The 24722-nt window shown below is 42.5% G+C and overlaps 1 protein-coding gene across 3 annotated transcripts in view; it reads left to right on the plus strand.

Moving 5' to 3' along the window:
- The window catches only part of XPO1 (exportin 1), a 1770162-nt gene that overhangs the window by 1725717 nt on the left and 19723 nt on the right, over window positions 1-24722 (plus strand). For all 3 annotated transcript variants that reach the window (XM_044061196.1, XM_044061203.1, XM_044061211.1), the window contains exons 22-23: window positions 7389-7548; window positions 7637-7733. In XM_044061196.1, coding sequence (XP_043917131.1) covers window positions 7389-7548; window positions 7637-7733 — 257 coding nt within the window. The remainder of the gene's footprint in view (window positions 1-7388; window positions 7549-7636; window positions 7734-24722) is intronic.

Here is a 24722-nt window from a genome sequence, read left to right on the forward strand (position 1 = left end):
CTGGGTCCATGTCGGCAGAGGACAGGAAAAGGTTTGCACGAATGGCCACCCTAAAAGCTGTAGCCAACACGTCTATGCGTTTGCTCTCCCATGCCACGTAGGGAGCTGCACGGGCGGTGGGGTCATCCAGCGTCACACCTGACTCCGCTTACGTCAGCACTCGGAGCCCTTCAAGGCGTCTTTTACCAGCGCCCCTTTTTATGGTTCTTCCCTTTTTGGGAAGACGGTTAGAGAGACTTTGGTCCAGAGCGAGAAGGACAGGAAGACACGGTCTGCCGTCCGGTCCCACTTCTCACTGCCTCAAAGGTCCTTTTCCAGGACCCAGCGAGGCCAGAAGATGATGTGGTTCCACAAATCTCAGGCATTTTCTTGGGACGCTTGGGACTCGCGTTCCCCCAGAGGCAGAAGGGGGGGGGTATGATAGACGCTGCCCTAAAGGCAAAGGGGTTTCTAAGAATTTTCGGTCCCAAGAACCTTTTCTCAGATAAACCTGGGTAGCAGCCCTAAGGGGTTGCTTGGCTGTCCATCTCTGGAGGCAGGGGGAGGGCGTTTATTGCTACACCCCCTAGCATGGGAGTCCACTACAGATCAGTGGGTGCTGCGAATCATATCCAGAGGATATTTAGCTCCTTTCAAGGATCTTCCCCATCCAACAAAGCTCTCCCGGACGTTCCACCCTCACAGTGGGAGGAGGCAGCACTGCAGGTAGATATACTGCTAAGAAAATGAGTCATCCAACCGGTCCCCCCAGACCAGTCTGGATCCAGAGTTTTTTCAAGGTTCTTTTCAGTGCCAAAAAAGATCGGGGGCCTCAGACCAATATTGTATCTGTCCAATTTGAACCTATCAGTAACCAAGACAAAATTCTGGATGGTCACGATTCAGTCTATCTTGCCCTATCTGCAGGCCAGAGATTGGATGTGCTCGATCGACCTCCAGGAAGCGTACTATCACATCAAGATGGACAGGCACTCCCGGAGGTTCCTTCACTTCCGGCTGGGAGCCAGTCATTATCAGTTTCGAGCCTTCCCCTTTGGTCTCACCACAGCCTCCGGGTGTTCACCAAGGTAATGGCGGTAGTTGCGGCTCACCTGAGGCTTCAGGGCATTCAGGTCTTTCCGTACCTGGACGATTGGCTGTTAGGTCAGGGACTCCTTCCTTCAGCTACCCAACAAGTTGGGCATTGCGATCAAATATGAACAAGTCTGCTCTTCACCTGACTCATATTTTAATTTCATTGGGGCACGGCTGGACACTATACAAACAAAGGTGTTCCTCACGTCAGACACGATATGCAGCTTGAGGTTACAAGTCTTACACATTCTTCAGACTCATATAACAATAGCCAAAGCAGTGTTAAGGTCTCTAGGTTCCATGACGGCCACATTAAATCTTCCTATGGTGCGCCTTCATATGAGGGTACTGCAGTGGACAGTGGCGATTCAGTGGTCACTTTTAGACCTTCCATTGTCTCTTCCAGTGAAAATTTCAAAAGCATGCAGGGGACTCCCTTTGATGGTGGATTCAGTCCTCGGATCTCCTCAAGGGATGTCCTTTTCAACCTCCTTTCCCCAAGATCACGGTGACCACGGATGCCTCCCTAATAAGGGGGGTGGGCACTGCTTAGGAAGGACAGTCCAAGCCATGTGGTTCCCTTGCGAGACCTATCTGCACATCAGTGTTCTAGAGCGGTTTTTCTTGCGTTGCAGGCCCTCCATGCTCATCTTCCTCTGGGAACCATTGCAGTTTATTCGGACAATATGTTAGTGGTCTGATATATCAACAAACAAGGGGGAACCAGATCTTATCCGTTATGTCAAGAGGCCATGAGAATGTGGGAATGGGCTATCTCCACCGGCCGCTTTCTGGTGGCAAAGCACATCCTGGGATGGTCCAACATTCTAGTGGACAGGCTCAGCAGATCGATCCTGATGCCTTACGAGTGGTCTCTGAAGCCTTCAGTAGCGGAACAGATCTTCCTAGAGTGGGGTCGTCCTTGCTGCGTTCTCTTCGCATCTCCTTCCAATGTAAAATGCAGTGAGTTTTTCGCTCAGAACCCCTCACCGGGGGAAGCCCCCCAGAGACCCGCTAATTTATGCTTGGCCTTCCGGGCTTCTTTATGGGTATTCTCCTCTTCCCCTTATGTTAAAGTTTCTACAGAAAGCCCGAAGGCTGGGGAGTACTGTGATCCTCATCGCCCCATTCTGGCCTCAACAGGTTTGGTTTCTCTTACTCAGGTCTCATCTAGTTGTTCCACCATGGACCTTGGATCCGGTCCTGGATCTGCTCTCACATCCCTCGGAGATCCCTCATCTAGATCTGGACAGTCTGAAGCTCACTGCTTGGCTGCTGTGGCTCCCATGATTCTTAGGACTCCCAGTCTGTCGACTCCTGTTAAGTCCATTCTGGTGGCAAGTCATAAATCATCCACCAGAAAAGTTTTGTAGTAAATGGAAATGTTTTTCTATATGGGCCATTCAGAAGTCTTTGGATCCTTTAACTGATCTGCTTTCGGCAGTTTTAGATTTTCTAGCTAGCATTTTTCATCAGGGCGTTAGTTCCTGTACGGTGAAAGTCCAACTAGTAGCCATCTCTAATTTTCATGTTGCGGTAAACATGTCTTCATTGGCTTCCTCTAAACTTTGTAAAACTTTTCTCAAAGGTGCCTTTCTTCTCAGACTCCCGGTTAAGGACCAGATTCCGCCGTGGGATCTCACCTTGTTGCAGGCATTGGTTTCTCCCCCCCTTTGACCCTGCAGCATCTGTGGATCTACAGTTTTTGACCTGGCAAACTGCCTTCTTGGTTGCCATCATGTCTGCAAGAAAGGTGTCGTAGCTTCAAGTTCTTTCTATCAGTCCCTTATATTATCTTTCATAAAGATAGCATCGCTATGCACTAATCCATCCTTCCTTCCCAAGGTAGCTTCGGAAGCCAATATTAATCAGACTATTCATTTACCAGTATTTTTTCTTAACTACCAGAACAAAGGGGAATACAAATTACATTTACTGGACGTACATAGGCAGTTGAGGTTTTATCTTCACAGGACTAAACCATTCCGCAAGTCTGATCATTTTTTTGTGTCCTATGCCAAGCACTTCTTTGGTAAACGTATTTCAAAAGTGGCTATTGCTCACTAGATTTCACAATGCATTGGCCGTCTTATTCACATAGAGGTTTGTCTGTACCTGGAAAAGTGAAGGCTCATTCGACCCGATCTATGGCTACGTCAGTTGCCTTTTGGTTTAGGGTCTCTTTGGATGAAATTTGTTCAGCTGCTACTTGGGCCTCATCTCACACCTTTATTTCTCATTGTAAACTGGATTTGGTCTCTAGGAGTAGAGCATCCTTTGGCTCTGCGGTGCTCCAGAATATCCTTCCATGAGAGTTACGTAGCTGGGGACTCTGTCCCACAGATTGAAGAACAAATGAAGTAAACTACTTCAGATAAAGAAATTATGTACTCACCATAACGTTCCATCTGAGTAGTTCTGCTTAATTTGTCTTCAACCGCCCCCCCCCCTCCTTCCCCCTAACCTTATCCTTTGGGATATGACATGTCCCTTGTACCGGACAGTTATTGTTGGGATCTTTGTTTCTGTCAGGGCTAAAGTTCTTTTGTGATGTTTTGTGTTGGAGGATACGATGTCATTGGGTCTGGTGTCTGATACCTGTTAGGCAGCAAACTCGATCTGAATGGAGACAGGGGGCATTATGGGTAAGGGTAGAGCTTGGAGCCGTAGCTGGAAAATGCGGCAGTGTCAGATCCGATGTGGATCCAAGGACCCACAGGTTGAAGACTAAGTAGATCTAGTCAGATGGAACGTTATGGTGAGTACATAACTTCTTTTTTTCCTTTAACAAATAAATGTTCAGTATGAGTTGAGAAGTCTGCAGCTGAGGGCAAGCTGTACATTCTTTTATGTTTCCATGGAAACAGTCTGACTACAGGTGAAGGCAATAAAATCAAGCGGTCTAGACATTGTTTGCTGTGAGAAAAATAAAATTAAAAAGTACAAGGGGAAGCACCTTAATAAAAAAAAAATGCTTAGAAATTATTGGAAGTAAGAACAGTTGTCCCAGTACTTAAATATTTAAGTATATTTACTAGAACAGTGTCTAAAACGATAGCCAGTGCACTTTTTCTTAAGGCTAAAAGTTAATGTTTTCTGAAAGTATACAAGCTGTTTTGCACACCTGCGAAGGGAATAAAGATAAGACAAGAACAGACAGCAACTAGTGTAAATAGTAGCACAGACTGTAACGTGCTTTAGCATGGATCACCTTAATTTTAAGTTTAGTTAATGCCTGTGCGTGTGGCTGTCTATTTGGGACAGTTCCTGTTAGAAGCAGTTGAACTTCTTTATTTGAATATGTACATAGTTTTGTGTGTGTATGCTTTAAGTTACTAAGCTATGGGGTGTGTTTTGTTTGAGGATTTACATTTAAACAGAGTCTTGTAAATCGTGACTTGGGTTCGGATGGGGTGACAAACAACTATATAAAGGATCAACTTGCCAAGCATTAATGGGTGCATGTGATACAAAAGCTGGAAATTGACATTTAAAAAGCTTTCATAAGAGATGGCAATAACAACATAATGGCTACACTATCCATATTATTCTGAAATGCATATTGCCACACAATCAGTTGAGGCATTGGTGTTCCATGCCAAAGTCTACAGTGTCCCATGCATTGTCGCTTGGGCCTCTGCCTTTGACAGTATATCAAGGACAGTATCAGCACCATTTCATGTCTCAAACTGATTGGTGCCATGACCCTTGCTCTTGATATCAGTCCTCATAGGAATTCTTGGCCTCTGTGTTGAGGTTTTGCGCTCTTGTGTTGAAGTTCTCTGTATGGTCATCTTCTGTGCCAGTCATTGTCAACTCCGAGATGCCTTCAGTATTACTTGGGGCGCTCTGATTTATTGAAAACTTCAGTGTGGTTTATACTGTAAATTCTTCATTTGGGATTTGGCTTTTTCAAATTTCCCATAGTCCACAATGTACCAGGAAAAGCGTTCAAGCAAGTGTGCATGCAAAATACAAGATTTTAACACACAATTGCTTTCCTGTGAACACTTTTTACAACTTTTAAAAGTATGTGCATACAGCAACTTCCTCTTCTTTGGTTTGGAGTTCTTTAACCAAGGTACAGCTTTTTCCTGTTAGTGTACCAAGCGACAGTTTCAGCCTACCTGTCTCTGAATTGCCCTGTTTCCACTAGCCCTTTTTTTGCAACTTATTTTAAGGCATCCTGCAGATCAGGCCTAGTTCCCATCCTGGGTCCTGAGTTTTATGATTAAAAAATATTAAACTCCCCTTACCTTGATCCTACAAACTCTGCTGCTCTCAAGTTATGATGCTGCAAGACCCTGTTTCAAGTGGACATCTCTTCAGCCAGAAGTATTTCAGAACTGCAGGTCTTTGTATACAAGGAGTGTCAAGATTTTCTTCAGATAGGGTAGAGTTAAGGACCGAACCTTCCTTCATGACCAAGGTAGTCTCCAAACCATTTTTGAGTCAGTCTCTTTAGCTCCTTTTTTACCCTAAGCTAAAGAAGAAAAGATCCTGCATAGTACAGGTGTGCACAGACAAAATCGTATGTTACGGTACGAAACCAGAGATTTAAGTCAGCCTAACCAGTTGTCCGTCTTTTATACTGGACAAACCGGTAGACTGCTTTGTAAACACTCTTTCTGAATAGTTAGCATATGTTTCCTTCTGTTAAGATACAAACTGGAAGGCTATAAATAGATGTGTTTTTCAGTAGGCCCATTGCCACCACTGCAGCCTTTTGCAGAAATTGCTCATCTCTGAGTATCTCTGAGGCTGCTGCCTGTACCTACTTTTGCAGCTTGTCAGCACCTTACAAATTGGACTAATTTGAGATGAGGTGATTTTGCTTCTGCATTTCATGGCACACTAATCCCTTACCCATGTTTGGGCTTTGGGACATTCACTACTTGCTTAATGTCGCCTTCATTGTGGGACTGCACTGCAGCTTCAGTCCATAGAACAGTAGTTTGAATGTACTCACTGTAAATGTTCGAATAATTTGGTCATTGCTGCTGTAGGAGAGATACCACCTTCTTTTCCTCCATCTTCCTAGGAACCTGTTTTTGGGTATAGGTAATACCAGATAACTCAGTGGCTTTGTGTTTTGCTATACAGTTATTCCTCTGGTCATGTTTTTTGTGTGTGGGAGATCCATTGAAGAGTTGGATGTATGGGCTAGTGAAATGTTTGAATTCTTATTCCTTGCTATATATATATATATATATATATATGTGTGTGTGTGTGTGTGTGTGTGTGTGTGTGTGTGTGTGTGTGTGTGTGTGTATATATATATATATATATATATATATATATATATATTCATATATATGTATATATATATATATATATATATATATATATATATATATATATATATATATATATATATATATGTGTGTGTGTGTGTTGGGAGGCAAGATATAGGGGAATAGGTGTACATGTTCTTGATTTGCTTCTGGAAGCAAGAACTGATGATGACTTGAGCTTTGCTTTCCTGGACAGCTATATTTTCTGCAGTCATTCTCATGTTGGGAGATAACGTCATACTTTGAGTAGGGGACACGTGTGTATAGTACAGATCTGGCTAGAAGATTGACATCCATCTATGTCCAAGTTCTATTCATTTTTAAATGAACTGTCAGTGATCCTGTTATCTGAGCTTCTGTGGTTATGGCATATGCCGTCACACTGTTGTACTCTATTTTAACCAGGTAAGCCCAGTAGACACAAATGAGTCTCCAAGTGTGATTTGGGTGCCCTGTCTGGTTAAGTGACTTGCTCAGTCACGCAGTAGGCAGATAAAGGTGGAAGGAATCTACCCCTTTACCACTGACTACAACTTTGTCTTGATCCTTTTTGCTAATTGCCAGATTCTGTAAGGGGAGTCTCTCCGGTGAGCCCTTATTACTCTGCCTGAATGGCTGCTGTAACCAGTACCCATGCTCGGAGGTCCCTCCAAATCTGGCAAGAATTTGATATTTCCCTATGTAGGCATAGGTACCCTTTTGTTTTCATGTTGATTTTCAGGAATATGCTTACTCCATGGGTGGGTGAGAACTGGTAAGGTCTGTGATTAGGCATGCTGTCTTGTGCAGCTTATGACTTGAGCAGCAGTTGAGGGCACTTATATTCCTGAGCATAGGAGCTTCTAAGAAAATATCCAAAGTGAGGGAGTAAGGATGTAGTCTGTTTTTCACTCATTGAAGGGGTCTTCACAGATCATTTATAATAATGTCATTTTATTTAAGCTTTTTTAATATTGTTATTCAATTTTATTTGGTTTGTGTCAGACTGATTAGTTTCTGTGTTTTTTGTTTTTCTCATAGGTCTCACAATGCATGCTTCAATCCTTGCATACATGTTTAATTTGGTAGAAGATGGAAAAATATCAGCCGCATTAAACCCAACGACCCCTCTTACTAATCAGTTATTTATTCAAGAATTTGTTGCTAATCTTCTGAAGGCTGCTTTTCCACATTTACAAGAGTAAGTGCCAAGATAGCATTACTAAGTTTTTTCTCCCATTTACTATTAACTTGTAATATTCTGAAACCTTTCATTTTTTGTTCCTTAGTGCTCAAGTGAAACTGTTCGTAACGGGGCTCTTTAGCTTAAATCAAGATATCCCTGCTTTCAAAGAACATCTAAGGGATTTCCTGGTACAGATCAAGGTAAGTTAACTGTGTAGTATATTTTGTCACACACTGATTTATTTTGGGTTCTCAAGTGATAGAACATTGTTTTAATGTTAGGAGTTGCTGAATTGGGTAGAAATGACGCTTTGTGGGGGGATAGAAGTGCTTCTTAGACAAAGGAGATCCGTGCTAAGGGTTATGTCCATGATACCAAGGTGCAGTAAACCCAGAGCATACTGTGTTAAATGTGAGGTTGCAGGGGGCACAGCCCCTTACCATCAGGATTTTGGTGGGCTTCCCTAATGGGGAAAAAAAATTCCTACCTGTGACCAAATGGAATTTTAAACTATTGAGTCCTTTCTGGTTCTCAGAGAACTATCCTACAATCTGAGGTAGACTTGTTCAGTAGACAAGGTGATTCATTGAAATCCTGTGACCACCAGGTGACTCTTTATAATTGTTTTTCTTCAGCAGTTTCAGTGGAAGATTGATTATCCCACCACCATTGTCAGAGCATCCACCAGGGCCATTGGAAATTTGCATCAGCAGTATTTCCAGAATGGGTCATTTACATCTTATCACAGTACTAAAGTTAGCTGTTTGAAGAAGGAAGGAGGGATGGAGTGAAGCAGTACCTGCCCACCTTCCTTGGAAGCTGTGGTTGTGTGTGTATTCCAAAATGCACTTTCCATGCTAGAATCCCAATCGGTGATCAGAGGTCATGTAGAGGTACTTGCTTTCATGTTGGAGGGCAAGGCATCCTTGGAGTTCACTTACAGCAGTAGCTTGACACACTCTTGTAGTAACTTACTGCATGTCCATACCTTGAGCATCTGTAGGCATATACACAGTGAAACACTATGGCCAAAAGCAAAAAAAAAATGGGATGACTGTCTAAATAGCAGCCTTTAGCTGTTAGCTTCTTTACAAGGAATGAAAGAATTGGTCAGGTCTAGGAAAGGCTAATGATTGCTAGGTAACGAGAAGAAAAATAAAAAAAAAAATTGCTGATGTTATGTAAAGAACTTGAATATGTTCAAGTAAGTCACTAAAGCATTGGTACAGGCAGGAGTTTGCAGTCAATAAAGCAAAACTAGCCACCACCCCTACCCCCAAAAATATTGGACTATTCTCATTAACATTAACTGTGCTTTCATGTTGCAGTTTGTGACTATGTTGCATACTCTAGACTGTCTTTTTGTTTCAGTAACCCATTGCACACAGTCTTTGGATACAACAAAAGCAGTCATACTTGCTTTTGTTTAATGTACAGCGTTATGATGCTCTCCTGTACAGCCACGTTTTGGTAGCCAGACTGCAGAGGTCCATTTGTATCTGCGCTTTGCTCAACATGTTGCATAAAGTCCATTTGTGTCATTTCCATTCTGCATTCTCTACAAGGTTGTAGAATAAAATACCTTGGTAACACTGCCAGTGTATGCCTGTATTCAGTACAGACATTAAAAATGTATGCAAGAGTTCTTGACAGTTATTCTCTGGTCTTATGATTTACTCGCCTACCTTAACATTTTGATGACTTTTTCTGGCATATTAACTTCTTCTGGGAACCAGCATTGGAATACTATTAAGTGTACTTGGGGCAGAATTGTGGTTTTGCATTGGGTGCTGTTCATTAATTTTGTGAATATAAAATATTTAAATAATAAAGCACAGTGTTAAGTAAATATGCTTGAACACTTGGCGCAGAAAATTAACGTAGTCCCATCTGACTTCGAGAGCAAGAGAGAAGGCGAAGTCTGCAGTTTTGAGGAGTTTTACAACAGTGTCTGTTTTGTGGGAGATTTTTATTTGCAATGTCAACTTTGACAGTTTTTAGCAGTATTTGCCTCTTGCAGTTCTGATTTTAACTGCAAGGTTATCTGTTGGGAGTTCTGTGTGCAGATTGGATGTTCAGACAAATACATTTCCTATATCTTGAAAACTAAATGTTTATTCAGCATTTTCATTAGTAACAGAATGTGGTTTCCAAGTATATAATTCCACCTGTGCTTGATGAACGTAAGCTCTGTGAAAACTGGAAGAGTGGGGTTAAGATTTGGACTGTGATTACTGAGCAGAGAAAATTAAAGCATGCTCTTCGGTTGCTCTTTGATGGGAGATTTCAGAAGACAGTTTGAACACAGATGAAGTATGACCACTTAAATAACCAGACCTTGTGCTAGGTTCTTAAAAAAAGGGAAACATTGGATTCTTGAAGCATGCAGTAATTGTGATCATATTATCAAAGACAGTACAGTTTCAGTGGCAGATTACATAATTTGTTTTGAGAAAAGATATAGTGAGATGTGTAGACTGCTCCCAGATGCAGTGCTTGTTTTTAAGTATTAAGATCCTACATGGTCTTAATGTAAAAGAAAGAGCATTACGCAGCATGTACTGAATTTACTTTTGCCTAATGAAACCAGTCTCAAGGGCATTTTCAGGGAAAGTCATCAGGCACTGCATTTGGACACAAGTCAGGACAGGGCATATTTCACAGCAGAAATGAAGTAGCAAACTGGATCAAAAAATAGATCAGTGAAACCGTTGCCTGGTAAGTATGACAAAGGTAAGCAGATGTGCTGCTTGTCAGCACAACTATCACTGGGCTAAAGACTGCCCAAACAGAGGTGACAAAATTTAATACAGCATAGAACAGCAAGACATCTGATAGCATATACTTTTTAACTAGCCTTCTTAGCTGCAGAAATTTTTGTAGTATAGTCTTGGGTAAGTTGTGGTTGATACTGCATGTAAACGCACCATTTGTGAAGAAAAATAGTCACTCTTGAATTCACTAACTCTGAGCATTGTGTCAACATTCTAGATAAAGGCCTTAAGGGGAGTCACTGGGACTGAGCTTCTCACAATTTCAGAGAATGTGACCAGGGTGGGGAAGCAGAAAGCTTTTACAGAAACTGTATCTTTGGTTGTGCATATTTATTTAACATTTGTTTATTGGGAAAGTCCGACTGGGACAGAGCCCATTTTCAGCTAAGGCCCGGGCAGAAACACTCCAGACACATCTTTGGAATGTGGGAGGAGATGAAAATTGCCAGCATCAAATTCAGTGTAAAGCATCAAAAAACCATCCAAAGGCTGATATGTAAAGTATATAAACTTTTAATAATAAACACCCAGACCGGTTTCAGCCAGCAGGCTTTCCTCAGTGGGATAAAAAAGCATTAGCTGTAAAGTGACACACACACACACACACACACATATATATATATATATATATATATATATATATATATATATATATATAGTATGAGTTGTCCAATAGGATTCTTCCCAATGTGTTCTTCCCATATACAAATTGTTTCCTATATGAGAGACAGAGAAAATGAAAAGTTATACAATAAAATAAAATAACACATGCCCATAAAAGTGAAACACATAAATTTATAAATGATCATTCAAACCTGGTGAGAACAAAGCTCCCAGTTTAATGATCCAATACTTCTCTTTTGTTAGTGAGAATAGAATGCCATCCCTGTTTGTTAGATCTGTCCCCAAGGATTCTGTCAATGATGGTAAACTGGAACCTGGCTGAATTATGTTGTGTACTGTGTCTAAAATAAGGCATTGGTCTCCCTCCTAGTTTGTATGTCACTGCGATGTTCAGACATACGTAATCGAAGTGGTCGTGAAGTCTGTCCAACATAGAACGAACCACATGTGCATGTAGCAAGGTATACCACCCAATCACGGTTACAATTGCCAAAAAATTTGATATCAAATATTCTGTCGGTATTTTTACTGGTAAAATGTTTTGTTCTGAAAATGAAAGGACATGATGAACAATGACCACAATGGTATGTACCCCATAGTTTGTCACCTGTCATGATTAATTGGTGGTGTATGGCTCCAGCCGAACTGACCCTTTTGTAATGTGAAAAAAATTATTCCAATGTCCTGCCCCTTCTATATCCATACCTGCTTACATCACCAATCCACGGTTTGATCTCATTGGCAGTGAGAATATTCCAGTGCTTGGATATAACATTCCTCATAAGGTTAATGTTACGTCCAAATGTGGTGATGAACCAGATAGTTTCATCCTGTTCAGTGTGAACCTTGTCAGAATATTGGAGAAGGGAGGTTCTGGTGGAATTAAGAGCAACTTGTTGAGCACCCCGGATGTCAAGCTCTTGGTAGCCCCTGGCTCTAAATCTTTTAGCTAAATCTTGTTGAGATTCATCATAGTCATTATCTGAGGAACAGATTCTACGAATCCTGAGAAACTGAGACTTGGGTATGTTTCGGATAATGTGGTCGGGATGCATACTAGTTGCATGTAATAGACTGTTATACTGAGGTCATTTTCGAAATGTTTTACTACGTAAAGTGTCATCAGAATTCCTGGTTATAATTGCACCCAGGAAATTGATCTCATTTTTATCATAAGTGGATGAAAACTCAATACCCCATTTGTTATGATTAAGATATTGGACAAATTCTGCTAAATATTGTTCATCAGAACGCTAAACCAACCAACAATCATCCAAATATTGATGCCATATGTCCAGTTCATCTAGATACAAATTATGTGAGGTGTCATAAATAAGTTGTTCCTCAACATATCCCATAAATAGGTCTGCATATATAGGGGCAAAAGATGCCCCCATTGCAGTGCCCTTAAGCTGCCAATAACATTCTCCTTGAAAATAGAAAACATTTTTGTTGAGGAAATGTTCAGCCATGCAGACCAAGAGTGTGTTGAAACCTACTGGATATAGTAGTGATTTGTCTAACCAAAGTTTAAGGGCTTCCAATCCAGCCCAATGTGGAATGTTTGTATATATAGAGCCTTGACATCCAGGGTACAAAGTAACCAATCTGGTTCCAGTTGATTCTCAGCAATGATTTGCAAACATTGTGTGGTATCCTGTATTCTGGCACGAATCAAGCCCAATAATGGTTTGAGATATAAAGTAAGGAACTCTGATAATAGTTCTGTTAGGGATCCCATGCCAGATGCAGTTGGTCTTCCAGGGGGTTTTTTGAGACATTTGTGTATCTTGGGTAACAGATATAGTGTTTGTTTCTGTGGATCCTGCACTGTAAGATGTGCCTTTACTGTGTCAGATATGATACCCTCAGAGACAGCTAAATCCAGAAAGTTGTCAATTTCTTGTTTGAAATTAAGGGTGGGGTCAATGGGCATTTTCATGTAATGGGAAGGGTTGGAAAGTTGTCCATTTCCCTCCCCCAGATAATAATCCGTATCCATGAGGACTACGGCTCCACCCTTATCGGCCTGTGTAATGACAATATTTGTGTTGTGGGAGGAGACCCACATGAACACAGGGAGGGTATGCAGACTCCACACAGAAGGTTCCTCAACCGAGAATTGAACCGGAGAACTTCTTGCTGTGAGCCAACAACGCTAACTGCTGTACCCAGTGCGCCACATAAAATATATCTGTAGGACATGCAGCTGCTTTATAGTTTGAGAAACAAACTGTGGATGCATGTGTACCTTGAAAAATTGACATTTGTGAAGTTTGCCTGAAATGTAGCAGATCTAAACTTAAGCTTGTGCCTGTTGTTGGCATGTCTCTGGCCTGTGATTAAAAAGTAACATTTGCTATGGATTTAAGTGAACTTGAACCCGTCAGTTGATACCTTTATATGGTATGCCATTGAAAAGTTTATATTTTTCAGTACTGAAAGCATTATAAACATAGAGACAGTAAAGGTCTGTAAAGAAATTCCATTCGCTCATAAGGACGTGTAATCCACCTCAGAAATTATTCAGTGGTAACAGTGGAGGATTCAGTTATGATGTAATTGAAGGTGTGGTTAAGAACTTTAATATTGAACTTGACCAAGGCAGTAATATCATCCTCTGAGCACAGAGCTCCTAGAAAGGTAGACAGTACCAGAAATGTTAAAAGTAAAAACTAGTAGTGGTTGAGACTGTTACAAGAAGACAACATTTAAAGGAACTCAAGGCCAGCGCACTGGTTTTGCTGGCTTGGATCCAGGAAGTGGCTTGAGGATTTTTGTCACATCGGACGATGTAGATGAAAGAATCCAGCATTATATGTACATAATTACAATTTCAGCCATTCCCATCAGTAATGGCAAAGATGGTTCTGCCTTTGAATTTTGCAAAAATGTTTGTTTCTTCTACTTTGGCTTTTATGGCAATAAATTGCCAAGCTGGTATGTCAAAGTACCTTTTGTCAATATCTGCATATATGTAGCAATCCTTGGCTAACTACTAAATCTGAGGTTTAAATCCTCTCTGTTAGAACGGAGTGAATTTATATATTATTCCCCATGATATAAAATCTGGACTAGACAAAATTTAAAATTTACATTTCACAGGAACGTGTGCATTTAATTTAAGGTCTTTTTACGGATCTGATAACTATTTCAGATCATGTGCCAATAATTAAAATAAAACACAGGGTAATGAAATAAAAAATTAGACACTGGTGCTTTCCCACCTATCTGTTGAAAAGAGAGGAATTTAAGGAACAAGTAGTGGAAATTCCTCAGGAACTATTATAGAGCATAGAAATTACTTCTGAAAATATAGCTGGGGAGTGGGATAAAATTAGGGTGGAGTTTAAAAATAGAGTGGAAATAAAAGAAAGAGAGCTATGGTTAAGAAGTAACAGGAATTATTTAGCGGGACTGACAAATGTTGAAGTACTGCAGAATAGGGGGCGCTCTCAGAACAAGAAGAAGATCAGCTGCAGAATGGGAAGCATAAAGTAATGGATTACCTTGATAATATGCACAAGTTTAGAAAGATTGCTGTTACACAACTGTTTGTTTTTTGCTTAATAACACTAGAGCACAAAAACCTTTAGCACAGCGACTCGGGTAACAGAAAGTAGAAAGGGCTGTCGCCAAACTTAGGGAACATATAACAAGGAAAGTAACGAGGTCCTGTACAGGTATTAGACATATTTTGTAAATTCTGTGAAAGTCTGTATAAAGCAGAGAAGTATGGAAATCAAAAAAAAGAGCCAAATTGAAATGTTTATGGAAGAATTGAATATGCCAAGGTTAGAGGTAGACTAGGCTCAATTGCTAACAGGATAGGAGGAGATGAGATAAAAATTGTGATGCGTAACTAATGCATAGGAAAGTCCCCAGGAATAGATGGTATTCCTGTGGAAGTTTGGAAAGTAGGAGGAGAAAGAGACTGTTGAAGATCTGGAAGGTTTTAACAGTGTATCTGAAGTTGTTGACTTCATTCAATCTTCAATCTGTGGGTTCGGATCAGAGAATCGGATCTGACTCGGCTGTGTACTAAAGCTCTAGGTTCTGAACTACAAGTTCCTCCCTACACATAATGCTCTGCTGTCCCTCATCTCTTCAGGTCTCGTTTGCCATGCTTCCACTAGCACCGGATTGAGTTTCTGAGCTCCTTGAGTTTCTTGAGTGAAGAATTACAATTTTTCAGTCTAATTGTCTTATCTATCTTATTACTTCTTTCTCTTCTAATTAGTCTAAAGTTTTAGCTTATATACCTGTATAGTTCCCTACACTTCAACGTAGACAGATCTGAAGTAGTTAACTTCATTTGTCCATCAACCTGTGGGTATTGGAAGCATATCGGATCCGAGCTGGCAGCTTTAAACAGCTAAGAAGATCCGAGCTCCAAGCTCCTCCCCTTACCCATAATCCCCTGCCATCCCTCTCTGACCGCAGATCTTGTTTGCCGCGGTTGACTCAACAGCTTTGAATGAGTTCCAGGCATGGGTTTTAGTCGTTCTGTGAGAAAAATATTGCTTTTCTAATTTTTCTGTAGTGTAATATTGCTTGTTGTTTTGTGTGTTGCCCTTGTATTTAAAACCCTTTAGTTTTAATATTGTTATCTGGTTAATTTTTAGTGTAGTTTATTCCTCCCCGTGTGTGTGAAGGTGTGTGTGTTGGGCCTTGTGTTGTTTTTCTTTAACTATGTCTGAGGCCCCAAAAACCATTTTCTCTAAATGCACCGAGTGTGGCCATAAGCTATCCCCGGCGGATGGCCACACTCGGTGTGTTATTTGCCTTGGGGTTGACCACCTTTCCTCAGGCTGCACTATTTGTGCAGCCTTCAACCCCAGGCCTCTAAAGGACAGGAGATCGAAGCTGATTCTGGCAGGACTTTTGCCCCCGGCTTCGACCTCCTCTCCCTTGGTGGCACCTGCCGCGGCCGCGGTAGTGCCCCCTTCCACCCCTGCTCCACTGGCCGGGACTCAACCTCCCACCTTGGGCCAGGAGGAGAAGGATGCTAGGCGGGAGAAGAAGAAGGAAAGACACCACAAGCGGTGGGCCGAGTCTTCCTCCTCTGCTCCGCCGGCTAAGCAAGCTGCTTCTCCCAGGGCTTCCTTGCCTTCTCCTTCCCGGCTACATTCACCTCGCCGGAGGGGACACGGTCGCCGTCGGGGTCATCGAGGCGGCACTCCCAGCCCACCTCGGTTGCCTCCTCTAGGTCTACCCGAAGCTTGTCCAATGCAGATATGGACCGGATGATGCGTAGGTTCCTCCAGGCCCAGCTGCAGATGGGAGTACTCATGCCTCCCCCCTCCTCTGGGGGGGAGCTCAACCCCCTTTTTCTCCCCGATTGCTCCTTCTCTGACCCACTTTCGGGGTTCGGAGCCTTCGGATCCGGGTTGCATAGAAGCCCGGGGAGGTTCGGCGCTGATGGTGCTTCGTACTTCGGCTCCGACCGTGCCCTCGAGTTTGTCAGGTCCCTTTTCGGATCCGAGCTCTTGGAGCCGAGAGCTGAGCTTCGGATCGGGAAGGGTCAGTGCGTCTTCGGCTCCAGCTCGGTCGGAGCATACTGGCTGTTCGGATCTGATTGCTTTGGCGCCGGCCCCGATCCACACATCGGATCCAAGGGGGCTGCTCTCGGATCCTAGAGAGAGCAGTTCTCCCTCGGTGTTCAATGTAGTGGAGAGGGTATTGTCGAGGGATTCCAGGCCCCAGGCTCCGACTACAGATCAACCCTGCACTCCCGCTCAGACGGGCCTACCTTCCACCACCCGGCCCCAGGGACAGCCTGCGCCTACGTCCCAGGTCGTTCCCTTAGAGGAACAAGATGTGGTTGGTGAGGCCTCTTCGGACAGCCCCCCCCGAGGAGGTCCCTCACAAACGTAAGTGCAAGAGGAGGCACTTGGACTCACCTGTGTCTTTGACAGAAGACACGGATTTAGAGGAAGGGGAAGGTTCCCCAAGGTCACCCCCCGAGGATGTCTCCTTCGGATACATTATGGAAATGCTTTGAATTAGAGGGGGTGGTCAGCCCAAAAACCTTCCTCTGATGAGTCTGTGTCCCTGGAGACATTTGACGCAGGCCCATCTACCTCTTGGCTGTCCCCTCCCTCCGATCCCCTGGTAGATCTCATCACTACCAGGGCATGGAAGGAACCGGACACTGTTGAGCCCATTCCAGGGAGGCCGGATAAAATCCTTAGTCCCCCCCACTGATAGGGCGGTATGGATTAAAGGTGCTCCTGTAGATGCCATGTTGGTGGCGGCTACCACCAAGAGGGAACTAGCCCAGGAGAGTTCCTCGGTCCATCCTCCCGACAAGGAGTCTCGGACGATGGACCGCCTGGGGAAGCAGATGTTCGCTTCAGCTACCTTCGCAGTGAGGTCGCTGAACTATATGGCACACGTCATACAACTCCAGTGGGATCTCATCAAGGAATACGCCGGGTCGCCCCCAGAGTCCATGTCGACTGAGGATAAGAAGGTGTTCTCAGCTCAAATGGCCACTCTCAAGTCCATCTCGAACACTTCTATGCGGCTCCTCTCCCATGCCACGGAAGGAGCTGCTAGAGCTAGTGGAGCGGGCGTTGTTTTGAGACTACACGCTTGGCTCCGCCTCTGCAACTTTGCAGAACCCTTCAAGGCGTCCTTCGCAAATGCCCCTTTTGACGGTTCTTCGCTTTTTGGCAAGACCGTTCGTGACACGCTGGTCCAGAGCGAGAAAGACGGGAAGACATCTGCCATCAGAGTCCGCTTCTCGGCCCCCCAGAGGTCCTTCTCCAGGAACCAAAGGGGGACAGAAGAAGATGTGGTTCCGGAAGTCTCAACAGTCCCGTTTCGCTCCGGACCCCTCGTCCTTCGGAGGCAGAGGAGGACAAGGTGGACGCCGGCCCAGAGGCAGAGGGGGACCGAAGAATTTCAGGTCGAGAGAACCCTTTTCGGATCTGCCCGCGCAGCAGCCCTGAAGGGTTACCCGACTGTTCCACTCTGGAGGCAGTCGGGGGGTGTTTCTCGAGGCACCTGGCAGTTTGGGAGTCCATTACAACAGATTGCTGGGTGCTTCAAATCACATCCAGAGGTTACAAAATCCCCTTTCTGAATCCCCCGCCCAGACCCCGGAGCCTCCCCGATGTCCCACCCAATCAAAGGGAGGCAGCAGCCACAGGAATAAAGCAGCTGCTAGAAAAAAGAGTGATCCAGCGCGTCCCCCCAGTCCTGATCGGGCTTCTACTCCAAGTTCTTTCTGGTGCCAAAAAAGACGGGGGACTTAAGGCCAATCCTCGACCTGTCCTTGCTAAACCTGTCAGTGGCCAAAGAAAAGTTCCGGATGGTCACCATTCAGTCCATTCTCCCCCTCATGCGGGAGAATGACTGGATGTGCTCGATAGACATCAAGGATGCGTACTACCACATATTGATGGAGAGACACTCCAGAAGGTTTCTCCACTTCCGGCTAGGAGCCAGTCACTACCAGTTCAGGGCCCTCCCCTTTGGTCTCACCACAGTCCCCAGGGTGTTCACCAAAGTGTTGGCAGTAGTAGCGGCCCACCTGAGACTCCAGGGTATACAGGTCTTCCCCTACCTGGACGACTGGCTCCTGACCGCCCCCAACAGGCATCTACTATGTTCAGCCAGAGATTACGTCCTCCATCTGGCCTCTCGGCTGGGAATCGCAATCAATCTCAACAAATCTTCCCTTCATCCAACCCAGATCTTAGACTTCATAAGAGCCAGATTAGACGCAAACCTATTGAGAGTCTTCTTAACTCCGGACCGGATTCGCACCCTGAAGCTCCATGTACTGGCCCTTTTACAATCCCCAGCTCCTCCAGCGGAATTGGTTCTGAGGGCTCTAGGTTCCATGGTGGCCACGATCAATCTGCTACCTTTAGCGCGCTTGAACATGAGAGTACTACAGTGGGCCTTGCAGGTTCAATAGTCCATCTTGCTATGCCCACTGAGTGCACCTATCCCCCTCAGCAGGGCTTGCAGGAATTCCCTGCTCTGATGGCTCCAATCCCCGGACCTCCAGATAGGGCGCCCCTTTTCTATGTCCCCGCCTCTAACCACGGTGACCACGGATGCTTCTCGCCTAGGGTGGGGGGGGCACTGCATGGGCAGAACCGTCCAAGGCACGTGGACCCATTCAGAGACCTTATTGCATAGCAATGTCCTAGAGATGAGAGCGGTGCTTTTGGCGTTGCAAGCATTCCAAGCCCTTCTTCCCTTGCATTGGGTGCTGTTCATTAATTTTGTGAATATAAAATATTTAAATAATAAAGCACAGTGTTAAGTAAATATGCTTGAACACTTGGCGCAGAAAATTAACGTAGTCCCATCTGACTTCGAGAGCAAGAGAGAAGGCGAAGTCTGCAGTTTTGAGGAGTTTTACAACAGTGTCTGTTTTGTGGGAGATTTTTATTTGCAATGTCAACTTTGACAGTTTTTAGCAGTATTTGCCTCTTGCAGTTCTGATTTTAACTGCAAGGTTATCTGTTGGGAGTTCTGTGTGCAGATTGGATGTTCAGACAAATACATTTCCTATATCTTGAAAACTAAATGTTTATTCAGCATTTTCATTAGTAACAGAATGTGGTTTCCAAGTATATAATTCCACCTGTGCTTGATGAACGTAAGCTCTGTGAAAACTGGAAGAGTGGGGTTAAGATTTGGACTGTGATTACTGAGCAGAGAAAATTAAAGCATGCTCTTCGGTTGCTCTTTGATGGGAGATTTCAGAAGACAGTTTGAACACAGATGAAGTATGACCACTTAAATAACCAGACCTTGTGCTAGGTTCTTAAAAAAAGGGAAACATTGGATTCTTGAAGCATGCAGTAATTGTGATCATATTATCAAAGACAGTACAGTTTCAGTGGCAGATTACATAATTTGTTTTGAGAAAAGATATAGTGAGATGTGTAGACTGCTCCCAGATGCAGTGCTTGTTTTTAAGTATTAAGATCCTACATGGTCTTAATGTAAAAGAAAGAGCATTACGCAGCATGTACTGAATTTACTTTTGCCTAATGAAACCAGTCTCAAGGGCATTTTCAGGGAAAGTCATCAGGCACTGCATTTGGGCACAAGTCAGGACAGGGCATATTTCACAGCAGAAATGAAGTAGCAAACTGGATCAAAAAATAGATCAGTGAAACCGTTGCCTGGTAAGTATGACAAAGGTAAGCAGATGTGCTGCTTGTCAGCACAACTATCACTGGGCTAAAGACTGCCCAAACAGAGGTGACAAAATTTAATACAGCATAGAACAGCAAGACATCTGATAGCATATACTTTTTAACTAGCCTTCTTAGCTGCAGAAATTTTTGTAGTATAGTCTTGGGTAAGTTGTGGTTGATACTGCATGTAAACGCACCATTTGTGAAGAAAAATAGTCACTCTTGAATTCACTAACTCTGAGCATTGTGTCAACATTCTAGATAAAGGCCTTAAGGGGAGTCACTGGGACTGAGCTTCTCACAATTTCAGAGAATGTGACCAGGGTGGGGAAGCAGAAAGCTTTTACAGAAACTGTATCTTTGGTTGTGCATATTTATTTAACATTTGTTTATTGGGAAAGTCCGACTGGGACAGAGCCCATTTTCAGCTAAGGCCCGGGCAGAAACACTCCAGACACATCTTTGGAATGTGGGAGGAGATGAAAATTGCCAGCATCAAATTCAGTGTAAAGCATCAAAAAACCATCCAAAGGCTGATATGTAAAGTATATAAACTTTTAATAATAAACACCCAGACCGGTTTCAGCCAGCAGGCTTTCCTCAGTGGGATAAAAAAGCATTAGCTGTAAAGTGACACACACACACACATATATATATATATATATATATATATATATATATATATATATATATATATATATATGTATATATATGTATATATATATATATATATATATATATATATATATATATATATAGTATGAGTTGTCCAATAGGATTCTTCCCAATGTGTTCTTCCCACATACAAATTGTTTCCTATATGAGAGACAGAGAAAATGAAAAGTTATACAATAAAATAAAATAACACATGCCCATAAAAGTGAAACACATAAATTTATAAATGATCATTCAAACCTGGTGAGAACAAAGCTCCCAGTTTAATGATCCAATACTTCTCTTTTGTTAGTGAGAATAGAATGCCATCCCTGTTTGTTAGATCTGTCCCCAAGGATTCTGTCAATGATGGTAAACTGGAACCTGGCTGAATTATGTTGTGTACTGTGTCTAAAATAAGGCATTGGTCTCCTCCTAGTTTGTATGTCACTGCGATGTTCAGACATACGTAATCAAGTGGTCGTGAAGTCTGTCCAACATAGAACGAACCACATGTGCATGTAGCAAGGTATACCACCCAATCACGGTTACAATTGCCAAAAAATTTGATATCAAATATTCTGTCTGTATTTTTACTGGTAAAATGTTTTGTTCTGAAAATGAAAGGACATGATGAACAATGACCACAATGGTATGTACCCCATAGTTTGTCACCTGTCATGATTAATTGGTGGTGTATGGCTCCAGCCGAACTGACCCTTTTGTAATGTGAAAAAAATTATTCCAATGTCCTGCCCCTTCTATATCCATACCTGCTTACATCACCAATCCACGGTTTGATCTCATTGGCAGTGAGAATATTCCAGTGCTTGGATATAACATTCCTCATAAGGTTAATGTTACGTCCAAATGTGGTGATGAACCAGATAGTTTCATCCTGTTCAGTGTGAACCTTGTCAGAATATTGGAGAAGGGAGGTTCTGGTGGAATTAAGAGCAACTTGTTGAGCACCCCGGATGTCAAGCTCTTGGTAGCCCCTGGCTCTAAATCTTTTAGCTAAATCTTGTTGAGATTCATCATAGTCATTATCTGAGGAACAGATTCTACGAATCCTGAGAAACTGAGACTTGGGTATGTTTCGGATAATGTGGTCGGATGCATACTAGTTGCATGTAATAGACTGTTATACTGAGGTCATTTTCGAAATGTTTTACTACGTAAAGTGTCATCAGAATTCCTGGTTATAATTGCACCCAGGAAATTGATCTCATTTTTATCATAAGTGGATGAAAACTCAATACCCCATTTGTTATGATTAAGATATTGGACAAATTCTGCTAAATATTGTTCATCAGAACGCTAAACCAACCAACAATCATCCAAATATTGACGCCATATGTCCAGTTCATCTAGATACAAATTATGTGAGGTGTCATAAATAAGTTGTTCCTCAACATATCCCATAAATAGGTCTGCATATATAGGGGCAAAAGATGCCCCCATTGCAGTGCCCTTAAGCTGCCAATAACATTCTCCTTGAAAATAGAAAACATTTTTGTTGAGGACATGTTCAGCCATGCAGACCAAGAGTGTGTTGAAACCTACTGGATATAGTAGTGATTTGTCTAACCAAAGTTTAAGGGCTTCCAATCCAGCCCAATGTGGAATGTTTGTATATATAGAGCCTTGACATCCAGGGTACAAAGTAACCAATCTGGTTCCAGTTGATTCTCAGCAATGATTTGCAAACATTGTGTGGTATCCTGTATTCTGGCACGAATCAAGCCCAATAATGGTTTGAGATATAAAGTAAGGAACTCTGATAATAGTTCTGTTAGGGATCCCATGCCAGATGCAGTTGGTCTTCCAGGGGGTTTGTTGAGACATTTGTGTATCTTGGGTAACAGATATAGTGTTTGTTTCTGTGGATCCTGCACTGTAAGATGTGCCTTTACTGTGTCAGATATGATACCCTCAGAGACAGCTAAATCCAGAAAGTTGTCAATTTCTTGTTTGAAATTAAGGGTGGGGTCAATGGGCATTTTCATGTAATGGGAAGGGTTGGAAAGTTGTCCATTTCCCTCCCCCAGATAATAATCCGTATCCATGAGGACTACGGCTCCACCCTTATCGGCCTGTGTAATGACAATATTTGTGTTGTGGGAGGAGACCCACATGAACACAGGGAGGGTATGCAGACTCCACACAGAAGGTTCCTCAACCGAGAATTGAACCGGAGAACTTCTTGCTGTGAGCCAACAACGCTAACTGCTGTACCCAGTGCGCCACATAAAATATATCTGTAGGACATGCAGCTGCTTTATAGTTTGAGAAACAAACTGTGGATGCATGTGTACCTTGAAAAAATTGACATTTGTGAAGTTTGCCTGAAATGTAGCAGATCTAAACTTAAGCTTGTGCCTGTTGTTGGCATGTCTCTGGCCTGTGATTAAAAAGTAACATTTGCTATGGATTTAAGTGAACTTGAACCCGTCAGTTGATACCTTTATATGGTATGCCATTGAAAAGTTTATATTTTTCAGTACTGAAAGCATTATAAACATAGAGACAGTAAAGGTCTGTAAAGAAATTCCATTCGCTCATAAGGACGTGTAATCCACCTCAGAAATTATTCAGTGGTAACAGTGGAGGATTCAGTTATGATGTAATTGAAGGTGTGGTTAAGAACTTTAATATTGAACTTGACCAAGGCAGTAATATCATCCTCTGAGCACAGAGCTCCTAGAAAGGTAGACAGTACCAGAAATGTTAAAAGTAAAAACTAGTAGTGGTTGAGACTGTTACAAGAAGACAACATTTAAAGGAACTCAAGGCCAGCGCACTGGTTTTGCTGGCTTGGATCCAGGAAGTGGCTTGAGGATTTTGTCACATCGGACGATGTAGATGAAAGAATCCAGCATTATATGTACATAATTACAATTTCAGCCATTCCCATCAGTAATGGCAAAGATGGTTCTGCCTTTGAATTTTGCAAAAATGTTTGTTTCTTCTACTTTGGCTTTTATGGCAATAAATTGCCAAGCTGGTATGTCAAAGTACCTTTTGTCAATATCTGCATATATGTAGCAATCCTTGGCTAACTACTAAATCTGAGGTTTAAATCCTCTCTGTTAGAACGGAGTGAATTTATATATTATTCCCCATGATATAAAATCTGGACTAGACAAAATTTAAAATTTACATTTCACAGGAACGTGTGCATTTAATTTAAGGTCTTTTTACGGATCTGATAACTATTTCAGATCATGTGCCAATAATTAAAATAAAACACAGGGTAATGAAATAAAAAATTAGACACTGGTGCTTTCCCACCTATCTGTTGAAAAGAGAGGAATTTAAGGAACAAGTAGTGGAAATTCCTCAGGAACTATTATAGAGCATAGAAATTACTTCTGAAAATATAGCTGGGGAGTGGGATAAAATTAGGGTGGAGTTTAAAAATAGAGTGGAAATAAAAGAAAGAGAGCTATGGTTAAGAAGTAACAGGAATTATTTAGCGGGACTGACAAATGTTGAAGTACTGCAGAATAGGGGGCGCTCTCAGAACAAGAAGAAGATCAGCTGCAGAATGGGAAGCATAAAGTAATGGATTACCTTGATAATATGCACAAGTTTAGAAAGATTGCTGTTACACAACTGTTTGTTTTTTGCTTAATAACACTAGAGCACAAAAACCTTTAGCACAGCGACTCGGGTAACAGAAAGTAGAAAGGGCTGTCGCCAAACTTAGGGAACATATAACAAGGAAAGTAACGAGGTCCTGTACAGGTATTAGACATATTTTGTAAATTCTGTGAAAGTCTGTATAAAGCAGAGAAGTATGGAAATCAAAAAAAAGAGCCAAATTGAAATGTTTATGGAAGAATTGAATATGCCAAGGTTAGAGGTAGACTAGGCTCAATTGCTAACAGGATAGGAGGAGATGAGATAAAAATTGTGATGCGTAACTAATGCATAGGAAAGTCCCCAGGAATAGATGGTATTC

This window comes from Protopterus annectens, chromosome 1.part0 (assembly GCF_019279795.1).
Source record: "Protopterus annectens isolate FY-2018-M chromosome 1.part0, PAN1.0, whole genome shotgun sequence".
NCBI lineage: Eukaryota > Metazoa > Chordata > Ceratodontiformes > Protopteridae > Protopterus > Protopterus annectens.